We start from the raw sequence: 13249 nt of genomic DNA on the forward strand, positions 1-13249 counted from the left end.
GTTCTCTAGTGTTGATTCTCCAGAATTCTTCCTCCTCATTACTGAGTCGTCCTGAAACTCTTCATTTCAATCTACTGCCACTTTGACCGTTGGTGTGCAGAGTGAAGTTAGAACATGTTGTGTTCATCCTGAAGATGTTTTTCATCAAACAGAATTTGCCTTATTACCGTTGTCATCGGCGACACAAGTCTACAGACGTAACTCTGCAGGATGTGATCATCACTCAGAATTCAGATACGGTTCAGCAGCATCAAAAACTGTCCAGTCATCACGTCAAATACAAAACAACATCGTGAAACGTTCCTGTATTTGTTCTGTTCAGGTTGTTTCTGTGGGATTGAAACTTTAAGGAGGTCACGGAGGAGAACGAGTCAGTTTGACACAAAGTACACGATGCAGGTCCCACTAGATTTCACCTGAAGCAACTTCCAGTTTCCCTGTGACACGCCGAGTGAAACGAGAGTTCGTTATTAGCAAACAAACAAATTAGTCCAGGCAAAGTAGCGTTTTACGACCGACTAATTGTAAAAGAATTTTTTTCAGCATAGATTATTTCTATGAGGTGTCCAGAACAACATACTAAAAGTCCTAAGAAATCCTAGTTGAGGAAATATGTTTAATTCTCATCAATGTGCCAATAAGGCAACAATACACCCCAAAAAGACAATTTTTTTCTTTACTCCAATCAAAATAAAACTTTACACAATGAAAGTAACCATGAAACGTAATATTTTTTGTATTACAAGTTTCTTTTGAAATGAATTGACAAGCTCATGAGCTCCACACTTATTGAATATGTCCTAATTTGCATAGGCAGAAACACCATTCATATGTATTACAAATACATACATAAATTCATTTTCAAAGAAACTTGTAATACAAAAAATGTTACGTTTCATGGCTACTTTCATTGTGTAAAGTTTCATTTTGATAGGAGTAAAGGAAAAAAATAGTCTTTTTGGGGTGTATTGTTGCCTTATTGAAACACATTGATGAGAATTAAACATATTTCCTCAACTAGGATTTCTTAGGACTTTTAGTATGTTGTTCTGGACACCTCATAGAAATAATCTATGCTGAAAAAAATTATTTTACAATTACTTCTATTTTTGGCTCCAAAATGGGCTACTTTGCCTGGACTATATGCTCACAAACAGGGAAACATGTGATTTGAAGAGAGCAGCAGTAAAATGAGGAGAACGTCCCATGAAGCAAGGACGAGAAGAACAGGACGTCTCGTTCAGACAAACTAAATGTAAGATGAAAAGATTAAGTTAAGGATGTTCCTGCAGATTCACTTTGAACTTTCAGAGTCTCCATGTCGGCCTCAAGCGTTAAAACACGGACATGTTGTGTTTCTCTTTTCACTGTGAAGCTTCAGGAAACAACCAGTGACACGTGGAGCTCCGGCTGTACACACCTTGGTTGGGCTCGTCCATGGAGAACGCCTTGTTCTCCATGAACATGTTCTGAGCGCCCTGCTCCTTCAGGATGTTCTCGTACCCGGCTCCTTGGTTCGGGTACAGCTCGTCCCCGGCGCTCGGCTGAGGCTCCTCCTCCCCGGTCAAACAGCAGATCTGTGGGATGGTGTAGATGATGAGGAACACCCAGGCGTTGGCCACCAGGGCGATGGCCAAGGTGGGGTCGTCCCACCGGGGCCCCCCGTGCCGCTCGTTGCCGTAGACGTACATAACGATCCACGCCACCCAGATCCCCACGGAGAACAGGCCGCTCAGGAGGACGCAGGCGCCTTCCCTCTTCCACCGGTTGTGTTTGCCCGCCATGACGGCCAGACTGGCCACCAGCAGCGCCAGGATCAGGGTCATCACGTAGATCAGCGCCATGACAAAGTCCTGGTTGGCGATGTTGCAGGGCGTGGCCGTGGCGCTGCTGCTCTCAGCCGTGGCGTTGAGCGGCAGCAGCGGGTGGCGAACCACCGTGATGATCAGCCACTCCGTGTTGATGACCACCTCCACCAGCCACACCCCCAGCGCCCCCAGACACAGCGCCCACGCCGGGGGTCCTCTGTCCCGCCTGGCGAGGACGTTCAGCCTCACGCTCTGCATCAGGAGGCAGGCGAAGCAGCCGCCGAACAGCACGCCGAACAGGAACCTCCGGGAGGCGCAGGTGGAGAAGTCCTTCCCCACGATGAAGGCGAAGGTGAGGCAGAAGAGCCCGCCCGTGAAGACCAGGAAGCCGGCGTGCAGCGCCACCGAGCTCCTGCGGCGCTTGTCCTTCATGAAGGGCAAGCTGGCCAGCAGCGAGATGAAGAGCACGAAGGAGAAGACCACGCCGGCCGCCGCCACGGCCTCCAGCACGACCCCCCACACGGCGCCCAGGTCACACAGGTTGTAGTAGAGCGAGTCCACGTCCGGGCCGCAGCCCCGAGGCGTGTTGTTGGCCGCCATCAGGAGACGCTTCTCTGGAACAGAACCTGAAGACACGGGGACACGGAGACTAATGACAGATCTCAAGCTTCAGTGCGTCAAGACGTCGTCTCCACCCAGTCGAGCAAATATCAGAATCTGATGAGTCAGCAACTGTTCACACAGCAAATATGAGATAAAATATAAGTGAGTCAGAAACGGTGGGAAATCACGAGAATGTGAAACTCTGGACTCTGACGTGAATCATTAACACGATCTGACCACAAATATTGATCCTGGACATTTGACGTGAATCACTGAGGTGAGAGAGCATCGAACCCGAGGGACAGAACATTCCCCGGGGGAAGAATGTCTGCTGGCTTTTCAAAGTCAGACTTTCCTTCGTTTCTCTTTGTTACATCTGGTTTCATTCACCTGCATCCAATCGATTTCAGACGTTCACTCCTTCAAAGTGCTCTCTCACAACCTGGATCTCTATGAAGAGCAGGAGTTAGTTCTCTGGTCATTCTGATCGTTAACTGGAGGCTTGTTTGCTTCGGGACCTTCAGTGAACCAACACTGATGTTCTTACTTCAGGTGAAGGAGGTGCTTGAGTTTCCTGTGTGAGACTCAGGCCTGTGGTTAACGCAGATTCACAGTCTCATTACGAAACAGAAAGATAAAGATAATTAAATATGCACAAGGCAAAAGTCACGAATGAGCCTCAGCAGCAGGTTCGTGAAAACCACCTGAAGATGGAGGTGAGACCGAGGAGCTGGAGACTGGAGATGAATCATCTACATGAAGAAAACTCTGATTTCAACTGAAAACCTCCAGTTAGTGTCGGAGCTTCTCATCACACGACTTGACAGTTAACTGGGTAAATAATCTACAGGTTTATAAATAGAACCTCGACGTGCAGCATGGAAGTTGACCGACAGCTCCAGAAGATAAATCAGAATAAAACCCTGTTGTAAATCCGTGTTGTTTTCTCTTCTTGATCAGTATTTAAATGTATCACGAAGCACAGTGAGTGGATGGAGTCTCCATAGCAACACATCTCATCACCAGTTTAATTATCACATAATAAAAATAGTCCATAAACATTTTTTATTGCAGTTTCTGAAACACACACACAGGTGCAGGAGCTTCTGTGACTAGAAGTTTAAGTGTCAGGATAATTTAAAATTTAACAACAAAACTCTGCGTTCAACTCAATAAACTCAGATTAAGTGACTTTATTTATTCTATATTGATTTTAAGAGTGAAGCTGCTGATCTGTTCTCACTCCTATGAAAACATGTAAGAACATATTAACTACTCTGAGTCATCACGTCTCTAAATACACAGAAACACTTTTTATGACATGAACTCATGCATGATGTCATTAACTTGAATCTTTCATCTTATTGATAAATAGAATATGAGTGTGATGTGCTCACGAACCTGATTCTCTGCTTCACCTCTGACTTCTGTTCTTCACCTGCTGAAAACACGAGGACGAATCCTCCAGGGAGGAAAACAGGAAACACGAGAAAGTTTCTTCCGTCGAAAGAAAATCTGAAAAGTCTGAAGAAGTCAAATCATCCGGAGAGAAAAATCAAATGTTTCAAGAGAATAAAGAATCATTGGACGAACGTTTCCTCTCGATGTGAATCTGACTGTGATGCTCTCTCTCTCTCTCTCTCTCTCTCTCTCTCTCTCTCTCTCTCTCTCTCTCTCTCTCTCTCTCTCTCTCTCTCTCTCTCTCTCTCTCTCTCTCTCTCTCTCTCTCTCTCTCACACACACGCACACACACACTCCTCTTTCTTTCTGACGCTGTTTGCTCAGTTTGATCTTCTTCTTCTTCTTCTTCTTCTTCTTCTTCTTCTTCTTCTTCTTCTTCTTCTTCTTCTTCTTCTTCTTCTTCTTCTTCTTCTAATAATAATAATTATTGTTATTATTATTATTGATAAAAACTTTAAAACAAAACAAATTCAGCATCACCTGCAGTCTGTGGGTGTAGGGCGACACCTGGTGGTGAAAAGGTGGCAGCGAAATCACAGAAGGCTGAATTTACTAAATTCTTAACATGGACACAATATTTTAATTTTAGAAAATGTTTTACCTCATTAATTGTGTCCCAAACAAAATAGTATTCTGTCACAAGTTCTCCTTATACTCCATATACACTTACTTCATATCATATGTGATATGTGTTAATATAAACCCTATTGATATTATATATCATTTTATACAATAATATTGTCTTTTGCACACTCTGTCTACATATTCTTACACTCATAGTATATTATATTATCTATTGTATACTCAAATACTTATATTTATACCTTTACTATATATCATATATTATATCATACTCTCTGTATATTCTTTGTATATATAAGTCTATATACACATATTTATACATGTGTACATGTTATAATTATTATTATTATATATACTGTTGCTGCCATTATTACTATATACTGCTATTATATTGGTATAATTACTATCATATATAAATATATATTATGTTATATTATATACTATATATACTCTACTATTTTTATATACTGTCTAACAATAACATTACCATCATATCATCAGTACTATTACCATCATCTTGCCACTGCACCTTATCTACCTATTTATCTTGTGTTTCTGTTTTTATTCTTTCTACCTCAATATTTTTTATTTTATCCTATTGTTTTCTATTTTATTGTATTCAAATATACCAGCTGCTATGACGACTTAATTTCCCTTCGGGGATGAATAAAGTAATCTATCTATAACATTTTAAAAGTAAATACAGGACATGAACTCATTTTGATACTATTGTCTTTTCAACATTGATATTTTATATCAAGACTGCAGCTTCACATCTAAAGCTGATTTACCAGCTGTGGTGTAACTTCTGTATTTTCTGTTGTATTCTATCTTACAGTTGATTTTATAATTAAATATATCGTCTTTTTAGATATTTTATTGTGAGTTAAATATATTAGGACTCACGTTAAACTCTTGTGATGTCAGGTTTGGCCTTTGTTAAATCACAGTGAGCATAATATTCAGAAATGATATTTTAAAGCAGCAGTTTAGTTGTTATGCTCCAGTTTGACTCTGTCGTTCTCCTTCCAGCCACTAGAGGCCCCCCTCACCTTCTCATGTCTCAGTCACCTTCATGTTTCAACATGAAAGTTAATGTCGTGTTAATTTTTGATTCCGTTTCAGAAGTAAAACTAAAAACACTTTTCAAATGTCACCTGTTCACAGAGAAGAGAATCTTTTTTCTCCAGCTGGAATTCATATCTCATCATTTCTGTTGTTATGAACTGGTCCAGTGACGTTGTGTTTTCATCTGTCACTCACTTCTGCTGTGGCTGTTTTCTGTCGTGTGGCTTTTATATTAAAGTAGATAAATTAAAAAGCTGATTCATACAATTTACCTGAGTCCAGCCACAGCTGCTCATACGTGATTGGTCAGATTCCAAATGATGTCACCAGGGAAGATGGCGGCGGGAGGAAGTGGGGACGTGTCGTGCATCTTTATATAAAGTCTATCTCTCTTTATTAATAGCTGGACACAATGAGCTTCCTGTGTTTAGACAAGTCCCATCTGATAGGACTCACTTGTCACTCGCCCCCCCGGTGTTTGATTCCCTGTGACACCTGCTCAGCAGCAGCTCGGGCTGAATAGGAAGCCGGTGTTTGAACAGAGGACAGATGGCGAGCGGCCGGGAGGACGAGTGTCCAGCAGAGTTTACCTGCTCTTCACCGTCCTCAGCCGTCTCCTCTGTGGACGTGAGAGACTCCATCACACTTTAATCAAAAACCTGCTCCGGCTTCTCAACATCATATCATCGTCCCGACTGTTTGTACAGTCGCTGTCCTCTCTGTCCTCTCTGTCCTCTCTGTTGTTGTCAGGCAGCGGGAGACGTCTTCAAAGAAACGCTTCATATCTCCATCTGCCTGCAGACTCTCAGAACCCAGCGTGGGACGAGCGAGGCGGGGGGGCCGGGGGGCCACCGACCCCGAAGTCTCACACTGGGACAGGAAACACGGCGAGGACGGAGGAGCAGGCAGGTGGCTCGCTGTGGACACGTGAACCCTGAACGCTGGTCAGACACAGAGACACTGGACCCGAGACAAAGACATCAGACTGAGAGACAGGAGAGTTGAGAACTGTTTTCAAGCTTCATCCATTTCTACCACAAACAGGACAAAGTTCTACAAATCATTCTCACTGACTGGAAGCTTTTGACATGTTTGTAATTTGGATCCATCTCGTGTCTCGCTCGTCTTTTTAAATCCAACCTCTGCTCAGGTTCAGTTTCCTGAAAACCCTGAAAACCTGCAGCTGCTTCGTGTCTTCGTGTTTAAATGTTTTAAATGTGTCAGAAATCCGGACAGAACCAGATCAGAGCTGCAGAAACCACCAGACGACATCTTCACTCACTTTTTTCTCACGTGCATTCATTAAAAAAAACACACAAACACGTCGACAACAGGTTGTTCATCAGTTCTTACAATCACATCTGCAAATGAACAGTTACAGGTTTTACCAGCAGATCTACACAACAACTTCAGTTCAGTTCAAGTCCTGTTAGTAGAGAATGGAAATGTACCTGGTGACTTTGGAGTGTGTGTGTGTGTGTCTGTGTGTGTGTGTGTGTGTGTGTGTGTGTGTGCAGACCACTAATCTGTGGTTTGCTTAGTGGCTCTGCTGGTCGGTGATGTGTCGTCTGTTTGAAGAGCAGCGTCCTGCTCCTGCTTCACTTCTCACTCGTCCTCAGAGACACGGACACGAACCACTGATTCACTCACAGAGAAACCAAACTGCTTTTCTTTTTTTTTCCCTCCTAACACTATAAAACACATTCTGTCACATTCATCTACGGAAACGAGAAAAGAAAACAAATTCTTCCGAAGAAAAATAAATAAGTTGTCGTCTTCTCTGGACGAAGATCAGCTGCTGACACTTCATCGTGAAACCAAACACATTCTTCTCCTGAGCCGAGGTCGAGCCGGGGGCCGACCGGCTGAGGCCAGGGCCGGAGCCGGAGCGTCCCGGGGGGGCTCGGGGGGGCTCGGGGGGGCCGTGGGACCACGGGTGTCTGGGATGAAGAGGACGGAGCAAAGGGTCACGAGGGTCCCGTGGCCCTGCGAGGCGACAGGGGGGTGGGCTCCCGCTGCCAGCGCTTGAGGTTCCCACTGTACAGGGAGGAGATGGAGGCGTGGTTGGGGGCGTGGTGCTGCGGCAGAGCGCGGCGTGGATACAGCGGCCCCCCCCTGAGCAGCATCACGTCCCGCACGGCGCCGCGGAAAGGCTTACTGACGAAGCAGTAGAGGAAGAAGTTGACGGCGGTGTTGAGCATGGCGAGCATGTTGGACAGGTCGTAGGCCAGGTGCACGCGCCAGTCCCGGTGGACCGAGGACACGTACAGGTGGTAGATGACCACGACCGTCCTGGGCGCCCACAGCACGGAGAACACCGAGGTGATGGCGAGCAGCATGGCCGTGCTCTTCCCGAGGCGCCCTGGAGGCCCCGCCTTGGGCCCACGCTCCTCGTGGCCGCGCCGCTGCCGCTGCCTCAGCGTCCGCATGATCAACGAGTTCAGCACCAAGAAGATGCTGCAGGGCAGGAAGTAGATGATGGTCACGTGTGTCCAGATGAGGACGGCGTCCCGCGACGTGGGCGGGTGGCTGTTCCTCCACATGTCCGACCACCAGAAGAAGGGCACGCCGGACACGAGCGATAACGCCAGGACCACGGCGATGATCCTCCTGGCCCGGGCCGGGTAGCTGATCTGGCGGTGGAGCAGCGGGTGGCACAGCGCCACGTAGCGGTCCACGGTCAGGGGCACGGTGGACCAGATGGAGGCGTGGTTAGCAGCGAACTCTGCGGCGCTGACCGAGTGCAGCAGGAGCGAAGGGACGTCGCGGTGAAAGACCGCCGTCTCCAGCAGGAAGCCGACGAAGATGATGAAGAGTTGGGAGAGGATGTCCGAGCCCGTCACGGCCAGGAGGTAATAGTACAGAGCCTTCTTGGTGCGGGACGCCAGGCGAGACAAGGCCACCGCCGTGAGGACGTTCACTGAAAGAGACAAACATCAGGTCAGGTCGGAGCAGGAGGAGGAGAACAGTTCAATCTGACCTCTGACCTCTGACCTCAGCTCATCTCTGGGTGACGTCAGAGGAAACTGTTCCTCCAAAGAAAAGATGACTTCCTACTTTCTTGTTCTTCTGAACTAACAGATGAAAGTTATAATCAGGTGATTCGATGTTTGTCTGACGTGTGTGTTTCTCAGTTTGTTGGTCACGTTGTGTTGATGCATTGACGACAGATTGTGGTTTGATTGGTCGATTGGTCGGAGGAGGAGTTCAGGAACATGTGATTACCACCGGTTCTGAGTCGAGCTCCAGGTGAACAGCAGCTTTCAAACTCTTCACTGCATCAATCAGAACAATGAATGGATCTGTCTGTTATAAAACTGTCTGTGTGGATTTGACAGGATCTGTTTCTGTTCTCTTGTCGACAGCAGAATATTAATATTGACCTCCGACCTTTTACCTTTCTGTCCCTGTGAGGATGATGAGGAGACCCAGAGGTCACGTGGACGCTCTCCTCCTGATTCCTGCTCGATCAATAGTCATCGACTTGTAGACGAAGCTCAGTAATGAGAACAGCGCTGGTGTAAACACCTTCAATCAAACTGGCAGTGATTTCCACTTCCTGGATTATTGAGGCGGTAAATTTCGCTGTGGTGAGATTCCAGGGACGGATGGAAATGAGCTCATAAACCCAAACGTATTGATGGTTAGATCATTGGATTATTGCCGCCTGTGCAAAGAGCCGTCAGAGGCTAAGATGCTGCAACACTATATTATCTGAATGAGCCATTAGAGCTGCAGCAAAGTACCTGAGCATTGATTTCTGCTGTCGGGAGCGGTTCCCACTTTTGTTCTGAAAAGACGTCGAAGCAGCGATTCAACGGATTCTGTGTTTACACATGGACTGTGGCTCAGAGAGAAGCAGCTGATTACAAGACGTAAAGGGTCGGTTCTGTGGAGAGAGAGGCTGAGCTCAGCTAGACGTCTGGTACCTGGGACTCCCACACACAGCAGGACGCTGTAGTAGACGACCGGGATGAAGCCCAACACGCACTTGGACTTCTGCAGCTCCTCGGGCTCCAGGCCCGGCTCCGGGGGGCCGGGGGCCGTCACATTGGGCCAGTCGATCATGACCCTGGTGCGTCCCCTGGAGAACGAGGCAGAGACAGAGCAACGGGTCAAAGTCTGAACGGAGAAAGTCCGGAAAACTAATAACTTGGTCCGACTGTGGATTTAAAGGATGAGTCTGATGTTCCGTCCTTTTCTTACAGTAAACAAATCCCAAGAGACAGAGTCGTGTTGTGGGAAAGAACAGAGAGTTGGATCTAAAGGATCTAAAGGATTGAAACTGCTGCGTAATACTGAAACAGATTCACTGTAAAGTTAAGGTCGGGTTTAACAAAAACGGGTTCAAGAATTATTCAATGTTTTTGTTCTTTTTATAATGCACGTTAATTAGATATATACATATATTAAATATATATAATGTTTTAAAAAATGAGGTTCTAAATAAAGGAATGACTGTATATCAAAAGTTTTTGATTAAGTTTCTCAATGGACTAATTATTTAATAAAAATCTAGTTTCCTGATCAAGGGGATGAACTTATTCAACAGCAGGTAAACTGAGGACGTCTGAATATATATTAGATTTCATTTTGCAAAAATTCTTATTAAGTAAAACAAAAATTACTTTATTAAATCCTTTGGTTTACTGAGGTCAGGGAGGAGCCTGTGAGTGATGGGATGATATCATATATATATATATTAATATAACGAGTCTAACATGATGACGTCACATGAAGAATCAGCTTGATGATGTTCGCTGAGTCAAACAGATTCAAACAGTGAAAACGAGAAGTCAGTGAAAACACAGAGTTTGGACTCAGTCGATTAAACGTCAGCTCGTCAACAACAGATGGGCCGAACGCCGCGACCCCGGCTTCATTACCGTCTCCCTGCCTGACCTTTTCACCTGGTGCCGTCCATCCTGTTTTCCTCCGTCTCTCTCTCGTCCTAATTTGCTTCGCTCATGCATGAGGCCATATTTGAACTGTGTTATCTCTGCAGCCTTCACTCACAAACCATTTGTAGAAGCTCCACCAACGTAAACACCATCACCGCCGAAACCGGCCTCGTGGCTGAGAGTGAATCACCAACTCTTTGGTTTCTGCCATCGTAAAAAAAAAGCTGTTTCTGTGCCAGAACCCTGCAGGTGAACGTAAAATGAATGTGCATCAAACAGCTGGACGCTCGGCTGCTCAGATTCAGCTCCGCACGTGAAGAAGAAATCTGAAATAGACTCAGGAGATCGATGGTGTAACTCAGTCTGTGGCACAGAGCTGCTGCTTCGTGGTCGTCTGGGACTCCATCCACGACCTCTAGAAAAAGGGCTTTTTTTATCCTTGTTACCGGGTAGAAGATGTGAGAAGTCTCAGCGGTCCACTCATTAAAAACTGAATCATTTACTTCAATTATTCTATCTGACATTTACCTCCTTGTATTAAACATAGCACTTTTTATTTTATCTAAAAAAGTTTTTAATTTAGAAAATGGAGCATCCAATCATATTGTGTAATAATAACAGAGTTTTCCTGAGTTTATAATAATAATAATACATTTTATTTTACGACACCTTTTTGTACACCTGAGAATACCTAAAACAATTAAATTAATAATAAAAGTAAAACCTGCATTGAATTCAGGCCATAAAGATATGGGTCAACTCCATCAATGGGAATCAACAGAAAAACAATAGATATCTTTAAAGATTGTTTATCCTCTGTTGTTTCCAATGTAAAAAAAATAAGAGAAAATTAGCATCTGTGTGAAATGAAGGATGTAAAATGTGTTATGGCCTCCATACTATATGTTCTCATTAATTGACTATAGAAAGAATGTTCCTCTCTCATCCTCTGTTTCCTCTGATCTTCTCCTCCGTCGGTGCTGTTGTGAGACGACGTCTTCACGCTCCAGTGTTTTGACACTAAGTCTTAAATCCAGACCATAAATTAGGAGATTGTCGTCTTTGTTTCTCGATGAAAACATTCTCAGATTTCACTCTTTGTCACGTCACTGGCTCCATGTGCTGAGTCGTCTTATTCAGTATTAATAAGAGCTCAGCTCCCACAGGAGAAGCAGATCAACTGTACATTCATCAGCAGTGTGTGACCTCCTCTCTGTTTCTACCGAACTTTTATTTTAAATGTGTATTTACAACATAAGAAAACATACGTTAGAATCTGGATAGAAACAGATTAGTGAATTAAAGACTTTGGTGCTAAGACTCCGGCAGGAAATAGAAACGTGCTCCAATGAGTTTATCTCTTATCTCTTTGATATCACATCAGATAAAGGAAACGCACAACAACAGTTTGATGTGTTTTTAAATCACCACTTTCCACAGACTCAAAGGTTAAACGGTATAGATAAGGAATATGAATATTTTATTGATTCTTAAATCTGTTCCTGTTGGATTAGATTTTGTGGAGCCTGTTGCATCATCAGCAACATTTCCGGAGCTCTGTCTCCGGATGAGACGGATGTGACGACTCCACTGAAGCTGCAGCTCCGCAGGAACCTGCACAGGAAACAACATTCCTCCTGACTGAGCACTTCTCCTTTCTGCTCTAACACCTGATGTGTTTGCTCTGAGCCTCAGGACCACGAGGATCATTGGACGATGGAGAAGGTTGTGAGGTTGCCAGCTCAACGCCACGAGGGAGCTCCACCTCTTTAATGAGGAAGGCAGCACGTGAAAGCTCGAGGAGTTCTGTGTCTCCTCGTCTTCATCACTCTCCCTCACGTTTCCTGAGCTGACTGATCGTCGTGTTCGGTCCCTCGGGTTCTGCAGACCCTGGATCTGGAGGCGTTAGCACCTCAGTGGTGTTTCATTAAACTCACTCCCCCTTTCTACTCAGGGGAAATGAAACAAATCGACATGGCAGCAGAAGACGTCAAGTGTCAGCAGATCGTTTCCTCTGAGGAATCGACCTCACAGCTGAGCGCCTGAAGATCAGAGGCCGAGGGCTGGTTCTGATTCAGACTCGTCTTCCCAGGGTCCAGATGCAGCTGGAGGATCCCGGCCGCGGCTCTGCAGGAGGCCTCCGTGCCCAGGAAGCTGATCTGAACTCTGCCCGTGCTCCGCTGGGTCCTTTTAATTATTCATCAAGAGACACAGCACCTGAAACAACAGCGCTGCCAGATAAAGGGAGCCGCCGGCCTCACTGTACAGCAAACATATCGCTTTCCATGAGAGGCAGGACCATGCATTTAGAAATGTGAAGCAACTTTCTATGGGAAATCAATGGCTGCCGTCCTCATGGTGCAGAACGTGAACTGTGCTGCTGCAAAGTTCATGCATGAGGAAAGCACCCTGACCTGTGGTCCGCGCTGTTAGGAGGACACGATCCAGAAGAGCCGTTTGGAAAAAAATTACAGCGAATATTAAGATAAATGAGTCTTTCTCAGCAGATCTCAGGGGAGAAATAACAAGGAAACTGTACGAGTAACTTCAATAAACGCTCAGAGTTCAGAGCAATGTCAGTTATGAGACGATGCAGAGACTCTCCCTGCTTCTTTAAATAACTTTTATAATAAGACTCCAACTTGAATCTACCTCTGTTGCTGCTCCGATTGCAGAAGAATCACCTGAAGACAAATGATCACAGAGTTTTTCTCTGAGCATCTAGGTTTAATCTCAGCGTCTGCATCTTACCTTCTACATCCAGTTCTCACAGCGACTCTCCACCTGAGCTGCTCCTCTGCTCTGTCGTCCCCCCGGTGCTCCTAC

At 45.2% G+C, this 13249-nt stretch overlaps 2 protein-coding genes across 3 annotated transcripts in view; both read right to left on the reverse strand.

Moving 5' to 3' along the window:
- The window catches only part of gprc5c (G protein-coupled receptor, class C, group 5, member C), an 8302-nt gene extending 4244 nt beyond the window's left edge, over window positions 1-4058 (reverse strand). The window contains exons 1-3 of one of the 2 annotated variants that reach the window (XM_061094542.1): window positions 3813-4058; window positions 2802-3002; window positions 1421-2434 (exon numbers count right to left, since the gene is read on the reverse strand). In XM_061094542.1, coding sequence (XP_060950525.1) covers window positions 1421-2408 — 988 coding nt within the window. In that variant the 5' untranslated portion in view covers window positions 2409-2434; window positions 2802-3002; window positions 3813-4058. The remainder of the gene's footprint in view (window positions 1-1420; window positions 2435-2801; window positions 3003-3812) is intronic. The other variant, XM_061094541.1, reaches the window with a different exon arrangement.
- A 3431-nt stretch (window positions 4059-7489) lies between these two features.
- gpr142 (G protein-coupled receptor 142) lies at window positions 7490-9611 on the reverse strand. The gene is made up of 2 exons (XM_061095516.1): window positions 9452-9611; window positions 7490-8442 (listed from the first exon to the last, which is right to left on the reverse strand). The coding sequence occupies exons 1-2, from the start codon at window positions 9588-9590 to the stop codon at window positions 7490-7492; spliced, it is 1092 nt and encodes a 363-aa protein (XP_060951499.1). The 5' UTR covers window positions 9591-9611.
- Between the last annotated feature and the right edge of the window lie 3638 nt (window positions 9612-13249).

This window comes from Limanda limanda, chromosome 21 (genome assembly GCF_963576545.1).
Source record: "Limanda limanda chromosome 21, fLimLim1.1, whole genome shotgun sequence".
Taxonomy (NCBI): domain Eukaryota; kingdom Metazoa; phylum Chordata; class Actinopteri; order Pleuronectiformes; family Pleuronectidae; genus Limanda; species Limanda limanda.